Below are 24,507 nucleotides of genomic sequence, written 5' to 3'. Positions count from 1 at the left end.
AACCAGGGTGTGAAGCCACTCCCGCAAGTGACTCCACCACAATCACACACACCACAACATCACAGTTGTCACAACACCACAACCGTCACAACACAACCACATCACCACCGTCACCACAACACCCATACTCCGATGATTAGCAGATAACAACAATTACAAAACAAACACAATCTTAAATCAATCAACAGTAACTGAGTAGGGGAAACCCTACCTTTTCGCAATCCGCTATGCTGCAATCAATCATACAATATGCATAACAAATACCACATCGTCACCTACAACAATGATAATCAACAATCACATAACGCAAACACTATATGCAAAACCCCATTTCCCCCAAATTCATAATTAAAGACAAACCTTAGAATTAATCATGAACAAACATGGGAATAAAGACTTACCGACGAAAGGGTGAAGGATTGAATGCGATTGCTGAGATTATCCACACATACAAAGAGGAGAGATTGGGAGTGATTAGAGCGTCGTACATTTGATTAGGTTTTGTAAAATGATGTTTAGAAATTGATTATCGAAATTATATAACCTCTAATTACTCCTGAATCAAACCGCTGAAATATTACTCGCCAGACCGGATACTCGGTCGAGTATAGAGTATACTCGACCGAGTATCCTCTACTCGGTCGAGTATTCATCATACTCGGCCGAGTGTTCCTCGGCAGTAGCCAAACAGACTACACGACCCACACTACTCGACCGAGTAGGCCATACTCGGTCGAGTACCGGCCTATAAAATCCGTAGTATTACAATGACATGTCCATTTCTATGAGAAAATGTTGTCCAACTAAGTGGAATTCAAATTTCTCAATTCCTCTTTTTACTGCAAGAATTTCTTTGTAGGTGGAGTGGTAGTGTTTTTCACTTTTTTTGAAAGCTCCACTCTTATATCCACATATGTGCCTTTCTCCTTTCTCATCTTCTTCTAATAGGACTGCCCCCCCAGTAACAATCACTTGCATTTGTTTGTAAAATTATCTTGCCTTTGGATGGGATCTTTAATGCTGGCAAAGATTTTGCAATTTTCTTTAACTCTTTGACTGCTTCTGTGCATTTATGGCTCCATGGAGGTGCATCTTTCTTTAACTGTGCTGAGAGTGTGGACCTGTACTTGGCTAAACCATGAATGAAATTTGCCATGTAATTGACAATTCTGAGGAATTGTTGCACCTGCTTGTATGCGAGTTTTTCATCTGGAAATGCTTCTAACTGGGTAGCAATGTGAGGTTAGAGATGATACAGCCCTTTAGAAATATGCATTCCCAAGAAATCTATTTGTATTTCTCCAACGACCATTTTCTTTTCAGAGAGCATTATTCCATATTGTTGGACAATCTTATGGAATCTCTCAAGTAATGCAGTGTGAGAGTCAATGTCGGGAGAAAATAGAAGGACATCATCAATGTAGACTAGAGCATTTGCAAGAATAGGCTTAAAAATCTTTACCATTGCCTTTTGGAATAAGGACGGAGCTTTCTTTAAATCAAATGGCATGACTTTCCATTGGTAATGGTGATCTGGTATGCAAAAACCCGTTTTTGGTCTTTCTTCGGGCTTAATGCCTAACTGCCAAAACCCGGCTTTAAGATCAAATTTTGAGAAGATTTGGGCTTGAGGTAGTTTGGTGAACAACATTTACCTTTTTGGTAAGGGGAATTTATCATCAGCAAGGAAATGATTCAGTGGTTGGTAGTTGATTACTAACCTCAATTTTCCACGAACTTGTTGTGCCCTTTTGTTGACATAAAATGCATCGCAAGCCCAAAGGTGAATTTGTTGGTTCAATAAGTCCCTCCTTCTGTAGTTGTTCTACTTCTTGAAGAGCCAAAGTGTAGTGGTCTGGATTCATTCCCATATGACTGGCTTTTGTGGGATTTATATCTTCATTTTTCTTGAAGGGTAGACTTATGAAGAATTCTGAATTTTGCCATAAGGGTGAGTTGCATTTTTTAAGGAACTCGGAATGAGAGTCAGCACATGAGGTGTTGACTATTTTTTCTTTAATGGGATTAAGAATTTCCAGGGTGTAAAGACGTGAGACCTTTGTCCAGGGCAACAAATGATTTTTATGCTTAAGACCTTTGGATGCCAAGACACCCTCTTGAGGCTGTGAAGAACATCAAATCCTAGTATGAAATCCTTTCCGGGAAGATCAGATCCAAACACTCTGGATTTTATCATGTATCGTGGGAAAAGTTGGATGTAGATAGGCTTGCTCTTAAGGTATATGCGAAATATTTGTCCATTTACAGTTCTGAACCCTACTGAACATGACTCCAGTAAGACGATGGGAGTAAATTTGGCTTCATGATGGAGTATGAGGTACCAGTGTCAAAATATGTAACAACCGGGATCGGTTTATCATATTTATCTGGAAGTTATAGATTTTGGCCTCTGGAGATGGTTGTGCTAAGTAAGATGCCAGTGTTTCATCTTGTTTTTCAGCTTTGCAAATATCGATCGTGTATGCATCAAACAACATGAATTGTTCATCCGCACTTTCTTCTCCTTCTGAATCTCCTGATGAATCACTGATTGGTTCTATTACCATTGCAAGAATAGAATCATCTGTTGATTCATCATCAAGAGAAAAGATGGATTCAATATCTGCGTCATCAATATCTTCAACACGGGTAAGATAACCGATAAGATTATCTCTTTTCTTCTTATTTGACATTGTTTTGCATAGTGCCCTTTCTTTTTGCAGTTGTAACAGCGATCAGATTTTTTAAAACCTCTTCGTTTCTTCTTCCTGAAGAATTTCCATTTTTTGTCTCCTGATAATTGTGGAAAGCGCTTCTTCCTTTTTTTCTTGTACTTTTTCTCTCCTATAAAGGACGAACAACTACACTTCTTTGATTTACATTTGATAGAGAGTTCGGGATGGTCACATGCAGTACCCAAAAGTTTGACATAAATAAAATACGCTTCAATTTTGGGAAACGTGACGGACGAGCTTCTACTATTTTTTTATGTGACGGGTTGTGACGAACTACTCATCACATACAGTCAATAAGCCAATATTTATGACGGATAATTCGTCATATAAGTAAGTTGACTATTATTGACTTTATATGACTATAACGAATCACATGCCTTCTTCCATATCAATATTGGTAAGGATATCCAAGGCATGTGACTAGTTATCTGTCACATTAAGCCAACGTATATAACCGGATCCGTCACATACTTTTTGTTACGAATTATCCGTCACAAAATTTGACTTTTGTGACGAGTTACCCGTCAATCCGTAACAAAGTCAACATATGGAAGGTGGAGCCGGGGATCGAGGAATAGAGGAGAATATATGAAAGGTGGTCAAAAAGGCGTTACAGTATCCACTTTGCAGTTCCCCTTTGTCGTGCGAAGGTGATGAGGATTGATGATTACCTTGCTTATTTAGACAAATAATAAAATCACATTTATTTTATAACATAATCTTTCCATGTTAATCAACTACAGTATATATTACTGCTAGTACTATCAAATACGGAGTATTATATAGTTGTGGTTTCGTGAAAATGGAGAAGGGTTCAAAGGGTTGTTGGGGTTCAAATTCAAAAACAGTGATGATGGAAGTATACAGGCGTGACAGAAGGAAGCTTCTAGAATATATAATATCATCTTCAAATTTGATCAAACAAGTTTGTACTCCTTCTGGTCCCACTTCTTCCCTTTCTGATATCAACCTTGATACTCTCAGTGCTGATTATGTCCTCTCTTGCATTCATTCTGGTTAATTAACTACTCTCTTTCTTTTTAATGGCTTTTCATGTTTTTACTGCTTAATTAATTGTTGGTAAATAATAATTGTAATTATGCTGCAGGCGGTGTTTTGGATGTTTCTGAGGCAACCAAGAGCTATTACTATGAGTTAGGTTACCCAACTATGGTAAAACATTCTTACTTTTCCCTTTTCTACTTTATTAATCCAGGTTCACTTGCTGATACTGTTTTTCATTTAAACTTGCCTGATTACATTGTTCTTTCATTTTGTAATTAGTCTACGATTCGTATGACTTGACAAATTTGTGCTGACAGACATTCAATTTTTTTCGCATTTTGAGGTGTGCGTTCACCCTTGGACGGTTCTAAAGGATGATTCATGTAAGCCGACCCCAAATCATTTTTGGGATTAAGGCTCTGATGTTGTTGTTGTGTTGTTGTAGACATTTAGGACCGGATTAGTTTTTCAATGTTAGACACACATTTAGCTTTGATTTAGGAGCGGATTAGCATCGAATGCGTGCTTCATTTAGACAATTAGCTCATCCTTTATCGGTCATGGCTCATGGATTAGTAGTTTTTCTGGTGCCAATAAATTTACACCTTTTTCCAGATCCATGCTCCATCGGGGAATACCTACTTTATGCACTCAGCATCCAACGCCTCTGGATCACCTCCTAAGCGTCAACCTCCTCCAACTTGTGTTAGTAAGGCAACTACTGTTGCACACCAATCATCAAGCTCCTCTGAATTTACTTCAATCGACTATACTGACTCACTTAAAAACGTAAATGGGAACTCGGGACGTCATATGGCAAAATCCTCAAAGTCGGTTAAGGATCTTGGAGTTCCGGTGTTAGGGTTACCACATCTACAAACAGGTATTTTGTTACTATCCTCATTATTCCTCTACAACGTCTTTTTATTAGACAACTCATATTTAGCTCTAGGGTTTTTGAAGGGCTGTCAGACGATGATTTGCGGGAGTCAGCTTATGAAGTATTGGTGGCATGTTTAGTCTTTTCCGGGTACTAATTATCTTCCCTCTCTTTTTCGTGCAAGCTTGTTAAATGTTATTGCGGTGAACTGCTTCGTATTTGATGAATTTGGGTCTGAATGTAGTTAATACTTAATACTTGTGATGATCTTAGAATATAGACAATTTAGTCCATTTTCTTTTTGTAAATTAGGATTGAAGTATGTGAACAAGATAGAAAAAAAGAAAGGAGTTCTCGAATTCTCTCCGGGTTGAAGGGAAAAAAGAATAAAGAGACTTCACAACTATCACAAGTGCAGTTTCGAGATAGAGATGTGGAACTTCTGAACATCATACGCATGCAAATGGAGGCAAGTCGCCATTCTGCTTTTTCTCTGGTTTCTTCTTGGTTTGTGTGTATGCATCAGGAAGTATCACTGTAAATGACTGTCTAATATCAGTATTGCCTATGTCAGTTTTTGCGTTCGTTCGTGGTCATAATTCACTTATTTGTGTGACAAGGGGTTATCTAATACAGTATATTATATTCTACTCCCAGACGCTGTTATCAATTTATCTGATTGATGAACGACTTTGTAGATTTCAGAAGCAATGGATATATGCATCAGGCAAAAATTGATAAGATGCACTTCGAGGACCTTAAATGGGCAAGCTGATATTCTGCAGATTGTTTTGGGCCTTCTTAATAGCATTTCAAGATCAGATTTTCAAAATGAAAAGACGTATATTTATTGGAAGAACAAGCAGGTAAAGTGTAAACTTCCAAACACTAACTAGTTCAGACTTGTGACCTAGCTTCTGGTTGATGACTTTGGCTTGTTCTTTGCCCTTGATCATCATTTAGTGAATAAAACTTAGAACTGGTTTGGAAATTATATCCAGGCTGATTTTTATAAACTTCTATTTACGTGGTTGTCTTAATTTAGTTTGAAAATCAGAAAAGAGGAATATCTGAAATTATTTCAGCAAGAAATGCTGAGTTTAGATTGAGATTGAGGCTATTATGTTATTGAAGGTAGTAATTTCATACATAGTTAGGGGATTGAAGATTGACTCATAATTTTTTTCATAATTCGATGGTATTACTGTATTATCCACATTGGTGATAAAAAAATTCCTTTCTTCATCATGCATCTAAAATTTGCGACCCATGTTACCCTGCCTCTTGATATTACCATGTGTATCATGACTGACTCTCAACAATTGGACATGGGTATGACAATCGGACACTTCATTTCAATTGAAAAAACATGAAGTTTTTGATAGACTGCCGAAGTCCAATGCTTAGACACTTGGTGTAGGATACCTTTAGTGGAGTTTGATTGAGATAGTTTCTGTCGTGCATCATTAAAGAATGTACATGTTGCTTTTGTGTCTGAAGTCACTGTCTTTTACACCATTTCGTTTTGTATGCTTAAATTAAACTGTGATATTGTTTGTCGTTTAAGTGAGGGGTTGCAAGAATTCATAAGAACTTGGAGAATGGAAATAGAATCTTGGGTCTTGATTTGATGCCTGATTGAGGAAATACTTGATTTTCAATAGTTTTTCAATAAGCAACCTTTTTGTAAACTGTTTCAGGCGAATATATTAGAAGAATTATGTTGCCTTGATCCTTCGGCTGCTGAATATTCAACCGTCAAACATTCTATTGGAATGATACGAAATGCAAGGGTATGTGATTTGAGCATGTAGTTAGTTTCCTTGGGTCAAACCAACATCTTTCTCCTCCAAGTGGAAACGGTATAGTTAGTTGAGTATTGCCTGAATTTGTTGTACTATTCTTTTTTGTTTTTGCTTAAGGAATGGGATACAATGTCTCCTTCTGAACGAGCGGGGATTCTAATTTCTGTCAGAGACGCTGCTTCAAGAGTTTATCAGAAACCAGGAAGCAGTTACCACTTCAAAGTTCGGCTGTATGAGAAATTATTATCTTCAATATTTGATATCCTTGATGAAGAGCAAATATTACTGGTATTTCATTGCTCATGTCTTTCTTAATTTCTTTTTCTTCTTAGTATCGTTTCTGGGAATATTCGTGTGTACTGTACATTATATTGTTTATTTATGTATGTAGGAGGCAGATGAAATTTTGAAGCTCATTAAGTTTACCTGGTCTACTCTTGGTGTCACTCAGATAATTCATGATGCACTATATAGTTGGGTTCTTTTCAAACAGGTTCTCTAATTATCACTATTTTTTTTTTTTAATATATTCAGGCATTTTTATTTAAGCTGTTTATTTAAGCGTGTCGTTCTGGACATAACATTAGATGTTCTTAGTTTTTCTCGCCTTGGATGTTTACTTTTGCTTATTAATCGGTTTTTAAATGAAGCAAGAGTATTTATGGGGTCTATCCAAGTAAACAAGCCAATAGGGTCTGCCTAATGGGAATGCTTGAACAATCCAATGGGCTTTCCCAAAAACAAAAACGTAAACACTCCAATGGGACAGTGGGAGTAGCTTCTTATAGTGAATTTTATTAGATAATTTGATACTTGAGAGGAAGGGTGGAATTGGTAGAACTAGGAGGCTAGAAGACGTGGCATCTTTGCTCAGCATATCATCCACTAGTGGGGAAAGGTTTTTTTCTTTGTCATTGAAATGGATCCTTATGGGTGAATTTCTGCTCACTTATATCAGGACTCCACCACTAAGAATTATATTACCCAATTCTTATATACCAGGACTCCAGGAGTTCTTTGGCTTCAGATGTTCTTATGTTTATATACTTGTATTCCTCACTTGCTTCAAAGGAGACTACTGTTCTTATGTTTATTGCATTAGAAACACTCATTGATCCTTTATCTCTCATAAGTTTGTACAAACAGATGTGGATTTTTTGCTTGAGAAGACAACACACCAATTGCAGAAAGTTCTAACTGCTGAATCTCTTAAAGAACGAGCACAGTTTTTGTCGTGTACAATTGAATGGCGAGGCAGTTCATTGCAATTGAATTTGGCCCCAGCTGTATTACTTTTCGTTCGTATTTGGTGCGATGGAAAGCTACAAGATTATCATAAGCATTTTAGTCAGGTTGGTTATCGACTATCATGTAAGGCTATTACGATTTTGAACTTTGTAAAGTGAATGACTTTTAGCCTTGTGTTTTATTAATATGGCTATTTACATGTCTCTAGCTCAATTTGTTTTGGTCTAAGTTTTCTTAGGGGGTGTTTGGTTGGGTATATTGGAATGGAATGGATTTGATCCATTCCATTGTTTGGTTGGGGTGATTTGGAATGGAGTTAGATACCCAATGGATTCTAACTCCACCCCAACCCCTTGGAATCCCATACCCACCTTCCCCCCTTGGATTCAAACTCCATTCCCCCTTCTATAACTTGTGGTGAACCAAACAAGATTAGGCAAGTATGGATTTAGAACCCCATACCACCCTACTATTAAACTCCATTCCATTCCATTCCGACTTGTTGAACCAAACGACCCCTTAGTGTTATATGTTTTGATAGTCCTGATGCTCTAATAAGTTAATGGTTTGTAGTTCTTTCTTTTTAAATCGAAGAGTTCTTTTCTAGATTTTTTTTCTAACAATCAAATAATAATCCAGAAACCATCCAAGTTCAAGGGATTGCTGACATTTGCGATGACGACTGCAGTACTTGAGCTAAACAAACATGGTCAGGTCAGTTAATGCTACTGTTTTCAGAGTTCTATAGTGCAATTTTATCCATCATTTTAGTCATGCTTCTCTCTATAAGGCGCCTATGTGTGTTGCCTATGTGTGTTCTTCCCTCGCTTTTCGATATTCTTTTATCCAAGTTTTAGATTCTGATGTAAACATATTGCTGCTTTTTAGAATCAGCTTTCCTATAACAAAGTTAATTATGGTGTACTATCTATGATTTTTTTTTGAGCTATCAACTATCAACTGCTGAATTTTAGTTTTATTTTCTGAGCCTAGCTTGAGCTTGTTGGCTCTTTGGCCATGTTGCTGTAAAAGCCACTTATTAACAACTGATTAGATATGTGCTACTCTGTACCTTGTCTGTATCTTCTAAGTTTTGCGGAAGTCCTTTATGTTGTTAGCTAGTGAATTAGCAATGCACTCTGGCATGAGTTTTTTGCATTTACAATGACTGTCATTCTCATTTGTGAAATTGCCAATTGAAAGCTTGTATTTCTGATGTATACAACTTTTTCATCTCGCAGCTGTGTAAATCTGACCATTCTATTAAGAATGCTTCAAGACGGATAAAAATGTATGTCAAAGGTTCTGCTCAAAAGGCATACACACGAGTGAGTTATGCTCATATATTATTTATCATAGTTGATGTAGTAATTCTTTTGTTGGAATATTAAACCCACGTGTAAGTGTCCTACATTGGTTGGAGAAGAGAGATTGTACCACTTTATAAACAAGAGGGTTACTCCTATTGCCAATTGGTTTTAGGATGGAACATCCCTTGTGTTTGTCAAGTGGCCCGTCTCTCCTCCGTTCGGGTAAAAGACCCAGGCCCATTTGCATGTTCTAACATGGTATTAGAGCCAAGGTTTCGTCCTAGGTTTCGAATTTAAACTGTTCCCAAGTGGCATATTATGCCACTGGTGGAGGGCCTCGTTGAGGATTCGTTGGTGCGCTCCCATGGTTTCGCCCTGGGTTTCAACGGGACCTCACGTGTGAGGGGGTGTGTTGGAATATTAAACCCACATGTGAGTGTCCCACATTAGTTGGAGAAGAGAGATTGTACCACTTTATAAACAAGGGGGTTACTACTCTTATTGCCAATTGATTTTTAGGATGGAACCTCCCTTGTGTTTGTCAAGTGGTCCGTTTCTCCTCCGTTCGGATAAGGCCCAGACCCATTTTCATGTTCTAACATCTTGCTATTCTATTGGATCTGGAATCTGGACTATCATCGTATAAACTAAAATGACTCACTAAATTGGTTGCCCTTTTTATTATTGCGAAGTAACACCATTCAATGCAATTCTCGACATAATTTTCATTATGGGGCATCCTGAAACATCGTAGGGGTAATTTATGTACATCGTACCCCCTTACCCCACTACTTGTTGCAGCCTTAGAGGCACTGGAGTAATGTTGTTGTAGTTGATGTATTGGTTATGATTTTATTTAGGTGCGCTCTTTTAACAGGTGCTGGATTGCTTGGATCTCAAATCTAGTTTGGACACGACACAGTCATTGGCGTTACTGGCAAATGCTGTAAATTTGATTGCTGAGACGGAGCTCACTGTATTCTGCCCTGTATTACACAAATGGTGTGCTAAAGCTGGGATGATTTCTGCCACACTATTGCATCAGTTCTTTGCGGAGAAATTGGTATCTGATTCTTAATCATGTATAAGTCCCTTCCGCTCGTTAGAATTTTTTCACGTAGTTTAATGAAGTTCTCTGTTGAACAGACACCATTTGTTCAGGGGCTGTCAAGTCTTTCTCAAGATGCCAGAGTGGTTCTTGCTTCTGCTCATGTACTTGACCGGCAGTTGACTCGGCTTTATTCTTTTGCCTGTGAAGGAAATGGCTTACAGTTGCCTTTGGACAGTGATTTGGACCACTATCAGGTAATAGGAGGTTTTCTGGTCTCTAGAGATTTTTTTCTTGAGAATGGCATTGTTAAGGGCTTTGTTATGTTCAGCTGCTCTTTTAACCTGATAGACTTTTAGTCTCCCTCTTTATACTCAGCTCTCAGCTTTATAAGTTGTGTAGATGATAAATTTTCGTTTTTAAAAGCCCTTCCGACACTCTACCCTTAGGAGCTATATTGCTAATTTTTCCCCAACTTTTGCATCTGGTAGGATGACTATGCATCTGTTGATCTTCGAAAAATTGCACAATCTTAAATGATATTAGATCACTCAAAAGTTTGTTGTCCCCATTTAACTTTGATGTCTGACTTTTTTAATTTGGCTATTGATTCCTCGAAATACATGTCGATATACCATGTAAAGTTTTGTTGTTTGATTTAACAACAATGTTTATATTGTAATTGAAATAAGGTTGTAGCCAACATATACTGTGAGAAATATTGGTCAAAGTTGTTTTGCTCTGACCACTATAGTCAAATGAGAAAAATATAAATGCGATAAGAGGGACCGAGGGAGTACATCTTTAAGTACAGTTTACATATGGAAAGAGGGCTCAATAACAATTATGCTTGCATGGCCTTCATTTTTAACCTGCATAATTTGACATAAGGAGATGACCTCTTATTGGTGCATTTGATCTGGCAGATTGGAGAGGTATCTGGGTCACTTATTCTTGATTGGGTGATCTCTCAACATGAATACATCTTAGACTGGATTGGCCGTGCTTTTGAACTTGAGGTTAGTGCTCCTTTAAGGAGTGAGGAAACAAAAGGCCCACTCTTTCTCTAGCAGTTGTGCAAGTACTGTAACTCACAATCATTTTAAACGATAGTTGTGGAATTGGGCTTCCTGAGCTGAGTCTATGAAGTAAGGAATCTAAGGATTACTTTCGTCCTCCACACAGATTTATAATGTTAAAATATTTAAATGATATGATTTTTTTTAAGTGGCCCAAATCAACAATCATTCCTTCAATTTGGCTTAAAATTTCACGATTATGAAAGGCCATGTGGATATCTTCCTTGATCATGCCAGGTTTTGCCATTAATATGTCGTAATTTGCAAAAGCAAAGGTAGCAAGGGAATTACACCTTCAAATATTCTTTATACCTTCTACTGTAGGATCATTGAACTTATTGACTGGGTTGTGATTGTTATGTACTCTACTTATCAAAGTTATTCAAAAGAGTGATTGCTATTTTTCAAAATTAATTTTACTTTTGGGTCATGCAGGAATGGGAACCTCTGTCATCTCAACAGAAGCACGCAGTATCTGTTGTCGAGGTTTTTCGTATGATCGAGGAGGTACATCATTTGTTTCGGTTTTTATTATTCTTTTTAGTTGATGCATTACATACTTATTTTACTAGAAAACGGTGGTGGCTTTGGTCACGTAGTAGTTATTTTCAGTGTGAAAAGCGGTGATATAGCTTCACTCTCATCTTTGGTTTGGACAGGATATGGAGAAAGGAATAAAAAAATGCAGATTGAGCTCCTAGAGCTATAATTGATAGACATCCTTTTGTCTTTTGCACACATCAGTTTGCCTTTTCCTTTGGCACTTTATACACATTTCATGAATAACTAGTATGGATCCCGCGCATCCATGCGCGGTATTTATAGATCATTTAGTTTATAATATATTATTTATAGATTTAAAATTGATATATTAATAATTTTTCATATTTTAATATGAGGATGAAAAATTGAAATGGAAACTAATCAAAAGAAGAATTGGGTAAAGTAATGAAATGTGTATTTTAATAAAAATTTACCAGAAAATCAATGATTTTAATTTAGAAATTTTCTCAAATTATATCAGTTCATGATTTTTTTTAATACAAATTAAGTACTTGGTAAATTTTTTTTATACAAAACTAATAATATCAATTTATCGGTTTTTCATATACAAATTTTTAGATTTATATCACAGTTTTGTTTTATTTTAATTAGAAGATTATAATGATTAAAGATTATATATTAATTAAAGATAATAATTTAATAAAAATATAGTGTTGTTTCCTTATTTAGCCAGATTCCTTTAGGAGGGAAAATTATTGAGAATTTTTAGTCTCTTAGTAGTAAGGGGGATGTTACTACCATGACCTTTGCTCAAATAGTAGCAATCCCTCCTTCCATGAATAAACTTACTGGTTTCCATTTCCGGGTGCCCATTAGTAAACTTCCCACTTGGAATCTTTCCTTTTGCTTTTCCTTATTATGTTATTTGTGTTCATTAGGTTTTGTGACCTGTATGTTTCATCTTGCATTTTCATCCACAGCTTACTATGTTCCTTAACTTTCGTGCAAAACAAACCATGAAGTTCGTTCATGAGTATTCTTTCTGTTCTTGATAATATTTCGCGGGCTAAGATTGTGGATCCCATTCTTTTGTAGTTTTATATTTTGACTTGCTGTTTTCTTGCTGCAGACAATTGACCAGTTTTTTGGATTGAAACTTCCCGTGAATATTACACACCTGCAAGCTTTGCTGTCAGTAGTCATCCACAGCTTGGATGCTTATTTGACCAAAGTGGTATCTCAGTTAGGTACGTATCCAATTATCCATAAAGAACTATCATAAATGATAATCCATATTACACAGTTCTTGATTAGTGCTCAAGTTCCTGTTACAGTACACTAGGAAGTGGCTGTAATTCGACAATTATTTCTTAAAGGAGCCGAGCTCAACTCTGAATATTAACTGAGGAATATAAAGAAAGATAGAAAGATTTGAAATGAGTAATTTGAATTTGTTTTTGTGATTGAATGACTTGTTTCTTACACCTTCTCGAGTATTTAATATTTGTACAACTTATACTTTCCTATAACTAACTTGCCAGCTCCTGACAACTAACTTGCTAACTAACTGCAACTAATTCTAACAAGCATTGACAGTTAACAGTTAACACAACTACTTTCATAACAACTTTTGCCGCCAATGCCACCCTACATCAGTTCCTTGCCCTAAGGTTTACCATAATGTGTTAAGCTCATGAAATGTGATTGAATGATAAAATGACATTCCTTTGCTTGATTATTTATCTAGTAAAGTTTTAATTGTATGATTACTTGTCCTACTGGTTTATGAACATATCCTCAGTCCTAATGTAATGCGTGTGATAATCCTTGATTTTGGTCACAATCAACTTGCGGATTCTTGTTAATCAATCTTTATTTTTAATTTTTTTAATTTAAAATGAGGAATTACATGATTGAGCACTGCTCCATCTTTTTCTTTGTTTCTTTTTTAGTTCTCGATTTCTGTGTTGGAGATTCCTGTTTTCAAATCTTCCTTTATAAGCTGGTTTTGGTAAATGCAGTTGAGAATATTCACCTCTATCCACCCACTCCATCATTGACTCGTTATGAGGAAAGTCTTGTTCCAGTTCCTAGGAAAAAGGCTAACGAAGCCAAAATCTTGGACGAGAGCACTAGTGATTGTCTGAGAAAATTGACGATCTCCAAGTTGTGCATCAGACTGAACACTCTTCAAGTAAGGTTCACCCCCTCTCTAATAAAGGAAGAAAAGGAATGGAGATTACAAGTATGAGTATTCATAGATTCTGGACATTTTTGGGACAATATATAAAGATTAAAGAACATCATTTTTCGTGATACATGAAACTGTTCTTAATGTCAGTATGTGTTTTCAACTGGATGTTTCCGGTAAACTTCTACCCTTAAGGCCATAACACTTTACAATATTAACCCCATTCCGTATAATCAAGTGCCATTTTTTCACAGACTATCAATATCTATGTAGAAACTATTTAATAAGAGAACAAGTCGCTGCCACATGTCATTTACAGACTACAGAGTTACACATATAGATATAAATTCTGATATTCTTCTATGTTATTAGTTAGTATTTCTTAACTCAGTTATGACTTATAACCATAAGAATCATTTTAGTGTACTTGTAACACATTATTATCTTTGCAACTTTGACAGCCCATTTAGCAAATGGGTAAACAGTACTCTGTACTGTAGCTATTACGAATCAGTTATGTACTCTTAAAAAAAAAACTATTTCAGTATTCGAGGAACAGATTATCTTGTCCGATACTTCATGTCGTATCTTTCTAGCCTGTAAAGGCTATATACAATGAAGAAGATTATTATCACGTTTCTCTTCTCTTTGTACAATGTGGAATTACATTAGGCTTTAGCCTTTGGATTTCTGTTGTTTTACTTTTCAATTGTTAAACGGTTGGTATTCAATTTCAAGCATGTCTTGTCCCATTGTAATTTTTATTTTTATTTTTTCCATTTTCGAAGTTTATTATTTGAAAATCTGCTAAATTTACTTTTTATATCAATATTTAATATAAAGCACGACTTATTCTGAATAGGAGGTTCTAATTTATTTGTTGTGTAGTATCTAAAAAATCAAATCAGTGAATTAGAAGATGGCATGCGGAAATCATGGAGACTTGTCAGGCCGTCTGTTAAACGAAAATGGTGTAAGTGTTTGTACTCTTGATTTTTTATGTTTAGTGTAAGGCAGTTGGATTGTATTTGAAAGGGTCTCTTATATTAGTCCCGTCTCTCCAAATATTTCTGAGTCATGTTTCCTGATCTTTGGCTTGACTGGGCAGTGAGTTTGATTGTTTGATTTGTTATACGAGCGTGTTGCAGAACAGCAGCAGTATCTCATGAATTCTCTTTTGATTGATTTCGTGTGTTGATAATTCCGAAAATAGCACTGTTTTATTGTCCTGCTATACCTTCTGTATGATTTTTTTGAAGCAAGTACATAATACCTAGTCATGCTTTAGACATCTTTTTGGTTTGGGCGAAAATGTATTTTACTGAAAATAGTTTACTATAAACTCGGATAAAAAAGCGGGGTAGGTGAAATAAGTCATGGTATTAAGGAATTCATCCTGCCTTTATTTCCTTTACATCAACCAAAATAATGAATTTATGAAGGTGGTTGTCCGGGTAAACATTTCCTTCAAATCGAAGAGACCTCAGTCTTGCAATGACGTGTGTGATTTTCATAGCCTTCTGATTTACTGAGGCTCTTTATTCATTTTACTGTTTCTACAGCAAGTAACTTAAATCGAACATTGCTAGTTTACATTGCCACTGAAGAGTGGGTATTTTTACCATTAAAATGTAGCCTAAATTTGTCCATGTATTCAACAGTTAACATCGTAGAAGAAGCTGCAGAAGTTCTGGAGAGAACTATGTCCATGTCTGAAGAATCAGTTGACGAGTTATTCGCAACAACATTTGATGGAATAAGAAACAATGTTGCTTGTGCAGTAACCAAAATAATTAACTTCATTGGTGAGAAATAGCTCTGGATCATTCTTTATCTAAAATAAGATTAGATCTTTGACAATGGGTTTTGTCATGGTTTTTCGGCACTTGTGAACTCAATCTTCCACTAATATACTCTCTGCTTCTCACTCAATTATATACATTTGGATTTGCCAAAATTTATGAAATACTGCTCTTATATTCATTTTATATATATAACCCGTAATTCTATCAACAACTAACCCTCACCATGAACCCCTCCCCTCCGAGTCTTCAACCACCCCATCAGTCTGCCCACATCACCCACCACCCCATCCGCCACCTCATGCGCACCACTAATGTTCAACCACACTTGCCTCCCTCAGATCTGGTGGTTTGTGAGGTTGTAGAGACTGGTGGTTATGATGATGGTGAAGGGAAGTCGGTTAGTGAGGATGGAAGTTTTGCGGGTGGGGAGGTCGTGGAGTGAAGATGGAGGTTTTGGGGGTGGGTCGCAAGGTGGTGTAGTGGTGGGTGGTTTATTTGACAGTGGCAGAGGAGGGTAATTTGGCTTGTGACTAGCGGTTAGTAGTGCAAAGGGTGATGCAGTGGAGAGTCGAATCTAAGATGGTAGTTTGGGCTGATGTGAGGTGTGAGGTGGTGGTTGGGGTTGGGGTTCAATATAGTGGTAGTGGTCTGGTTGGTGGTGAATGGTGTGTTACTGGGGGTTGGGTGGTGGTGGTGGTGGTGGTGACGGTGTGTGTTGTAGTGGCTTTCTGGAAGGTGGTAATGGTGTTGGTTGGGTGGGTGGGAGGAGATGAAGATGGGAAGTGGTATGTAAATAAAGGTATGACAGTAACTTTATGAGTTAAAAGTTAGCAATAAGGAAATGTATACAATTTACTGGGAAAGACCAAAATGGAAAACGTATCCCCTTGAGTGGAAACAGGGAGTATGGGTTTACTATAACGATTGATACTTTCGTCGTTTATGTTTTTAGATCTTGATGCATCTTGTCATGAAATAAAGCCTCCCTCTGACTGGAAAAGAAATGAGATGTGTTGCTCAAGATAAGATATAAGCAGCATCAAAATTGTATATTGTTGTAAATACTTGTAATGTTACTGATATGAAATAATTCTTTCAGTATAGCTTTTATTAGTAGCTTGTTTACTTTAATGTTGAAAAAGTAGTTTGATTTTGGCCTATTGGTAATGAAGGAACGAAAGCTGTGTTCTGGGATCTTAGAGAAGGCTTTCTCTTTCGTTTATACCGTGGCGGGGTTGAGAAAACTCGTATGGACACTGTCCTTCCAAATGTCGATTCTGTAAGTAGCTTAAGTTCAAGTCTTAGTAGAAAGTTTTGCAGAATACTGGCCTTCACACTTTTTATACTTTTATTTATTCTACACAGTTATTTTAAATTTTTTTGAGTTAGGTGTAAGGGGAGCCAAAAACTCCTTTTTCTACTCAGCAAACTAATTTTGAATAAGGGTCGGTCAGTTTGTTGTTTTATAATTTTCTGTATTAATGTAAAGGAGGCCAAAGGCTCATTATTCTTGCTTTGAATTTTGATGAAATAAAGCAAAACGACTCACTAAACACGTGTGCTTCTTTTTACTATGAAAAGACGGTCTTTTTCCACTGCCTCTTTGTATTAATTACATAGGAGTAATACTTGTTACACCCGGTTCCGTAGCTTAGATACCAATGATTTTTGAACCCAAGTCATGTGTACGGCTCCTTGATGACTCTACAAGCTATTGAAATCTGTATCTGTGGTTTGATATTGATAATTATGAAATGTGATGCACTGATGTAGGCACTAAATCAAATATGCGGATCAATTGATGAAGTTACTCGGGATTCTGTGGTTCTAAGCATATTCCGTACATTATTGGTATGTTCAGCAGTTTTATAAGGTCTGGAATTGGTTCTCCTGTATTTGGACTGATTCTGCTTTTATTGCTTGGTTCAGGAGGGTTACATTTGGGTATTGCTTGATGGAGGGCCTTCTCGTGCATTTTCTGATATGGATGTCACTTTGATGGAGGAGGATTTGGGTTCATTGAAGGTACTTGTGTGTTTCATGAAGACAGACTCCGGTATTCTTTGGTTCTGGTTGTATTGGAATAAAAGAAAATACTAAATTTAACTACGCTTTTCATTTTAAAGTACCTGTCATGTGATGCAGTTATCAATGCAGTTTTTATTTTGCGTCATTTGAAAACTGCTGGGTACGGGCGTATGACTGCGTACATCCAAGTTTTAAAACACCCTTCTCCCACCCTGGAATTTTCGGGAGCCGTTGAGACTCTGAGGAAATATTAATGCTGTTGATGAGTGCATAGTCTGATGAGGAACAATGGGGGTTATGTCCACGGCGAATTTCCTGGTTTCTATTTTGAAGTGTCCATGAATGAACTTCTTTGATTATTTTCCTTTTCTTAAATCATTATATTATGGTGTGTGACCTTACACCTTTCATCAACTGAAATTTCCATCCACATCACATCTTATTGTGCTCCTTCAATTGTGTGAAGACAAAAACAATGAAGTTTAGGCTGTCTTGGCTTTTTTTGTCATCTGAAATTCATCGATTATTTTTCCTTTACCTGTTTAATTATTTTGTCCAATCCTACCAGCTTAAGCATGGTTTATCTCGCAAAAGATTTTCGTAAAGGGTGCCTCTAGGGCGTTATATTTATGCTGATGAATTTAGAACCCATGTCATGAATACCTAGCTGACATCTGCCACATTATGGGTTAAATCACGTTATTGAAACAACTCAAGAAGTCATCTTCTCTTTTGCTAGGACTTCTTTGTGGCTGATGGAGAAGGCCTTCCTCGTTCTACTGTTGAGCGAGAATCAAAGTTTGCGCATCAGATTTTAAGTTTATTTTGCCTTCAGGTATGATAGTGTGATTGAGAATAAGAAGATATATCAGTTGGGCTGCATATTGTTCTTAAATTATTTCCTTAGCTGTGCTTTTCTCTTTTAGACTAGTACCATTATCCAAATGCTGATGGCTGCGAGTGAAAACATTGCAACGACTCCACAACTACACATTGATGGCTATAGATCATTGGATGATGCCGATACATATATTCGAGTTTTATGTCACAAAAAGGATAGAGAAGCTTCCAAGTTTCTCAAAAAGCACTACCAGCTTCCTCCATCTTCAGGTGATCCATGTTTCTTACATAACGTGTTAGGAAAGTCTGCACCAAACCTAATGTTTTTCTGAAAATAAAACCTCTTCAATTGGAAATTCTAATTGTCTTTGATTCTGCTGCCATACAGTCCCCTACTGCCCATACAAATATCCGAGTAATTGTCACAGGTGTCCAAGCTTATAATTCAGCCATTTGATGCTTAAAGACCATCAAAAGATGAAAATAAATTTGAGTGTTTAGTTGAGCACTTGAGCCGGTTGTGAAAAATTTTTATATTGCTGTCAAGTGTGACCCGTACATTAAGATGGCATTTGTGATTTTGTCCGGTTTTATACAAAATATACATGTATGAAACTATTGAAGGTTCTCTACAATGATAAATTCTTGTACTATTTGTGGATGAAACAGACTATGAGGAAAATCCAACAAACGAATCATCGTCGAGCTCAGCAATAATATCGGACCTGCTGAAAAGAAGCGCGTCATTTCGGTTTCCAGAATCAGGACACAGTAGCTTCAAATCCTTGAAAAAGAAATTCCAGGACGCTTGGTGAGGATGTATTTTGCATTCCAGGAGCCGCAGGTCTTTACGTCCTAGTGAGGTTCTAAACCCAATATTTATTTTTGTATCCCTTTTGCCTTTGGAATATTGTAAATGTTTTGTGAATTTGTGATTTTATGGTTTTTCTTAAATGATGAGAAAGGAAACTAGGTTGATTTTCTGAAATGGGGCCAACATATCTCTCGTTCGGATTAGAGAGGAGAGTGAATGACAATGACTTGCAACTCACCTTTAAGGGCACGAGTGCCTCAGATTTGTCATATACTTTATTCGCAAATTCTTGTTTCAGAGAGCCATTTTTGTTTGAGAGGCGATCATCTGTGGGCTTGGGCCGGATATGGACGGGCTTATACTTGAAAAAATTGTCTGGTGGGCCTAATTTTCTTTCCCGTGTCCATTATAACGGGCCATGTTTGATTGTCCAAGCCCGCCCATTTAAATAGGCAGGCCGACACACGGAAAATCGGTTGTCAACTTAAACAAAATTACCTACTCCAAGATTAAACTAGGTTTATGAACTTTTTTTTGGGCTCGATTTCGTTTTGCTTAACTTTAAGTAAAAAAGGGAAAAAAATAATTAGTTTTTAGTTACATAGTACATTTTTTGTTATGTTATTTGTAGTTGGTCATGTAGATAAAACTAGGAAAATATTTTTAAAGCGGGCTGGCCGATGGACATTTTTCATTGTCCATACCCACCCATTAATTTTTGCGGGCCTATTTTTGTTGTCTGTTACCCGTTAATTTAATATTTTTCTATGACCAAGCCCGCTTAAATAGCGGGCCAAGTGGGCCGGTCCGCATTTGATCACCTCTGGTCTAAAACAATACAGCAACTCTCCTATAAGACCGTCCTATAGCATAGGACGGGCCCAATAGGAAAAAGTAGCCCAAACAAAAGACCTACAATCAAAACAAAACAAATACGAAGTACAGTATAAAGAATAGTAAGCCTTCGAAATTGCAGCCACCAACAGACGATGAACAACCGCCATTGCATTTCGCCGTCCCCGTCCCGCCATCTCTGCCACCATCATCTCCGCCGCATTCCCGACTCGCTGAAGAACGCCGATCAAGTCACCAACATGCCGATTTTCTTTTTGAAATTGGAAGTTTCAAGTTTCAAGTTTCAATGAATATCCACTGCATCTAAGTTCTAGTTACTATCTCAACTCGAATACTTGATGTTTTAGATTGAAAACTTTAATCTTTATATGGCTTTATATTTTTAAAATACTTCAAAACCAACAATTTCATCATTGAATTTTTCATGTATTATGATTGATTGATTTAGCTTCTTCTATATTTTTTGTGAAGAATGATTTTAGTTTGATGAATAGTAGTTTTAGTATGACAGGTTCATGTTCAAGACTTTGGTTGTCCCCTTAATTTCACAAAGTATGAATTCATCTTTCATGATTGATTGTTTTAATTAGACAACAATAGTTGATTGAGTTAAAAACTTACGGATTTGTGATGAAAGCATCGACGTTCACGAGCAGGCTAGATGGTGAGATCATTGTCGGTGAAGACGACGAATCCGGCATTAAACGGTGGCTTAGGGGCGGACGGACACGTGAAGAAGGGATTGTACCAGGAGAAAACAGTGAAAGACTGAGTGTGAGAGAGGATAAAGAAGTTTGGGTTTTATTTTATTGGGCTTGGCTTATAATACTGATGGGGCATATTCTGCACCCGCTGACCGAGTCAACATATTGAGCAAGGTCAAAGATATCCACAAAGAAGTCAACGTGTCGACGGCCCTAGCCGATGCAAATCCTTACCTATCGGCTGTCACTTGGGTCTCGGCTAGGACAACTAGCCAACCGGGATACATATCCGCGTACTCATATCCAAGACCCTCGGGCCGCCATGGGTCCATCGGCCGAGGGTAGAACGGTCTTTCCACCTGCTAGCCACTTGGCCACTTGGTCACTACGTGACAAAAGGTGAAAGTCTATAAATACTCCACTTCTCTCATTGAGAAGGGGATTCAAATATAACCTAAACCACTCATAATCCTGTATAAACTCCTTATCTCTCTACAATATACTTTGCCAAGTATCACACAACTTAATCCCTTTAAGTTTACGACTTGAGCGTCGGAGTGAGTACGCTCGGTAACAAGCCGAGCCCTCAGTCTGTTCATTGTTTCAGGAGAGGCCGAAAGGAAGAGTCAAGCAAAGTAATCATTCAACAAGCTCACGTGGTAACAACACTGCTCCGTAATCACACCCCGGAACAATTGGCGCCGTCTGTGGGAACTAGATACTAAAAGCTAGTTAAATCCCTTACACAAAAAAAAAAACACAAAACAAAAACCCACCCACAAAGCTAAGAAGATGTCAAAACAGCCAGAAGCAATTGTGAGTGACGAAACCGAATTCTACCAGATGACGCAGCCCCAATTCGGGATCGCGATCCCCACCTACCGAGTAATTCAACCGCGTACGGATGCCGAAAGAGATAGAAACGCCTGCTTTTCACGGCCAAGTCACTATCATGGGACATGTGGTCGATGCAAAAAATCGAAGCTACTCCGGACCCGATTGTAATACGCGATCACGCCCGCCGCAACGACGGTGACGGCAGACACACCCGCAGTGAACAGGGCCTGAGAAGGTGACTCCAACAACCTCCGTCCGGAGCAATGCAAGAGGTTGGGCGTACAAAACGCCAGCGGTGCCCGTGGTGTCGAGTCGGACAAAGTCCTTCCCACACTCGCGGGAGGACAGCGTCGGCGCGGCATCAACGAGGCCACCCCCGAAGAAGTGAAGAAAGAAGCCCGACTTTCCAAAGTCGGAGAACAAGAAGCCCTTCCCGCCACGGGGAGAGAAGCCGGACTAGGGCTGTGAGGAGCCGATCGCCACGTGTCATTCGACACGTGGTCGCATGCCCCCTCAACGCCACGTCCTCGACGTCTCCGTGCCGACCAAATCAAAGTCGCCGACCCTATCGTACAAAGGGGACAGTGACCCAACCGACCACGCCGAGGCTTTCGAGTCTTACATGTCGGTGTGGGAGCAAACGATGAGGTATGGTGCGAGTCTTCCCGACAACCCCATGAGATGACCCGCAGTTGGTACAAGGGGCCGCCAATGGTTCGGTATCTTTTGCTACGCCGACCTAAGGGATAACTTCATAGCCCAAAGACGCCCGCAACAAGAGGAGGGCCGTGGAGACATCGGATCTCCTCACTATCCGACGGGGGAGGACGAGTCTCTACGAAGCTATGTGAAGAGGTTCGACGCAAAGCTCGGCAGATCCGTGAGTGAATACCGAATCGCGGCCTTCGCACTGATGAAAGGCCTCCCAAAAGGCGAGCTCAAAAATGAGTTGATCAAGTGCGCGGACCTCAACCTGGACTCCGCCGTAAGGATGGCCGACCAAGCCATAAAGGTGGAGGATTACCACAAGACCTGGGTAGGACACACGCAAGCTGCCACCCAGAGAGGAGCAAACACGGGATAACAGAGATGAAGGACGCCGTGACAATAACAGTCACGGCCGAGAAAGATAACAAAAATGTAACTCGGCGGGCGCGGGGAGTTCGGGACCATACACCGCGAGGCGGCATGGCGATCTCACCCCCCGGTTAAATCGGGCCGAGGTCTTCGCCCGAGCAAAAATGAAGGGCGGGAAGTGGGCAAGACCCCCCAAGACAAAGGCGGAAGGCGACACAAGCCAATTTTGTGATTACCACGGCCACCCCGCCACAAGACCGACGACATCGTCGGATTCAAGAATGCCATCGAGGAGCGATCCGAAAGGGGCCCTCGGCAAGAGTACGTAGTCGGGACCCCGAAACGAGCTCCGACGGGGCAAAGAAGAAATCAGTATTCCAGAGGATAGGAGTGATCCAGGTGGTTATCGGAGGAAACGAGAACGGTGGGTCAGCTAATGGGCACAAACGGCACTTAAATGAGCTTTATCAAGCCATCAACTTTGTGCCCACCACAGCGATCCCCGCTTCCACCGTCCCCGATATAACCATCGGAAGGAAAGACTACGAAGGAGTCGTAGCCCCACATAGCGACCCGCTGGTGGTCCACCTGGACATAGCCAACCACTTGGTGAAGAGGTGCCTAATTGATACAGGCGCCTACACGAACATCATGTTCAGGGAATGCTTTCTCAATCTCGGCCTGAAGATTGAGGACCTGAGCCCCTGCACCAACCCGTTGTACAGCTTCTCTGGGGCCGGCCTGGTACCCCTGGGGTCAATCAAACTGCCGGTGATGTTCGGCCAAGCCGATGCGGCCAAAAATGTTTGGTCTGAGTTCGTGGTTATTGATGGTTCGTCCGCCTACAACGTCCTGATAGGCCGGATTACTTTGAGCGAGGCAGATGCCGTAATGTCTATCCGGGCCCTGACATTGATGTATGTCTCGGACCGGGGGGAGGCACAAAAGCTCGTCTCAAAGGACGAGAGAGACGAAAATGTCAATGTCCAAATATCTGCCAGAGGGTGTAACATGCAATCCCTCAAAGTGGCGAAGAAATCAGAGAAGGGGAAGAGCCCATCCTTACAACAGGAGGGTGATCCGATGAGCACCAACAACGTCAGCATGGTCGAGGGAGCCGAGACTGAGCAAGTGGAAATTGATCCAGGACGCACCGTAACTGTCGGTGTCGGCCTGGAACCAAAATTCGAGCCGATCTCCTTGACTCGAGGAAGAACAAAGACGTCTTCGCGTACTCAGCCGCCGAGATGCCAGGCGTGAGCCGAGAGGTCATCGTTCACAAGCTGAACGTGCTCTCCAACGCTCGCCCTGTCAAGCAGAAGATGAGGAACTCCTCGCCCGAGAAAGATGAAGCCATCAAGGCCGAGGTAGACAAGTTGTTTGAGGTAGGCTTTATCATGCCTTGTACTTACCCTGAGTGGCTAGCTAATGTTGTAATGGTGAGGAAGTCATCGGGGGCGTGGAGGATGTGTGTTGATTTTACAAATCTTAATAAAGCGTGCCCTAAAGATTACTATCACTTGCCTCGAATAGATAGCGTAATAGACGCAACAGCAGGCTACACTATGCTGAGCCTGCTCGACGCCTTCTCAGGGTACCATCAGGTATTCATGGCCGAAGAAGACATGCCTAAGTGCGCATTCATCACCATACACGGCACATACATGTATAAAATGATGCCGTTCGGTTTGAAAAACGCTGGCGCAACTTACACTAGGCTGGTGGACAAAGTATTTGAAGAT

At 39.2% G+C, this 24,507-nt stretch overlaps 1 protein-coding gene across 1 annotated transcript; it reads left to right on the top strand.

Moving 5' to 3' along the window:
- Positions 1-3,268: 3,268 nt before the first annotated feature.
- On the top strand, positions 3,269-19,507 carry LOC141653795 (protein unc-13 homolog). Its single transcript, XM_074461648.1, has 26 exons — positions 3,269-3,751; positions 3,844-3,908; positions 4,356-4,623; positions 4,704-4,770; positions 4,933-5,089; positions 5,319-5,486; positions 6,321-6,413; positions 6,543-6,713; positions 6,817-6,918; positions 7,559-7,777; positions 8,313-8,387; positions 8,915-9,001; positions 9,861-10,046; positions 10,130-10,288; positions 10,958-11,050; positions 11,546-11,617; positions 12,744-12,861; positions 13,636-13,808; positions 14,694-14,778; positions 15,467-15,610; positions 16,783-16,889; positions 17,384-17,461; positions 17,540-17,635; positions 18,378-18,473; positions 18,565-18,748; positions 19,148-19,507. Exons 1-26 carry the CDS (start codon positions 3,538-3,540, stop codon positions 19,291-19,293), a joined length of 3,423 nt encoding a protein of 1,140 aa, XP_074317749.1. The 5' UTR covers positions 3,269-3,537; the 3' UTR covers positions 19,294-19,507.
- The last annotated feature ends 5,000 nt before the right edge of the window (positions 19,508-24,507 follow it).

Source organism: Silene latifolia, chromosome 4 (genome assembly GCF_048544455.1).
Source record: "Silene latifolia isolate original U9 population chromosome 4, ASM4854445v1, whole genome shotgun sequence".
In the NCBI taxonomy this organism is placed as follows: Eukaryota; Viridiplantae; Streptophyta; class Magnoliopsida; order Caryophyllales; family Caryophyllaceae; genus Silene; species Silene latifolia.
Note: the sequence above shows the minus strand (reverse complement) of the source record. Positions and strands in the feature narration are given on the sequence as shown.

What these genes read in the sequence shown, in the direction of transcription:
- LOC141653795 (XM_074461648.1), top strand. Translation starts at nt 3,538, where the DNA reads ATGGAGAAGGGTTCAAAGGGTTGTTGGGGTTCAAATTCAAAAACAGTG. An exon ending in AGTTAGGTTACCCAACTATG is followed by an intron (nt 3,909 to 4,355) that starts GTAAAACATTCT and finishes ACCTTTTTCCAG; the next exon opens with ATCCATGCTCCATCGGGGAA. An exon ending in AGCTAAACAAACATGGTCAG is followed by an intron (nt 8,388 to 8,914) that starts GTCAGTTAATGC and finishes TTCATCTCGCAG; the next exon opens with CTGTGTAAATCTGACCATTC.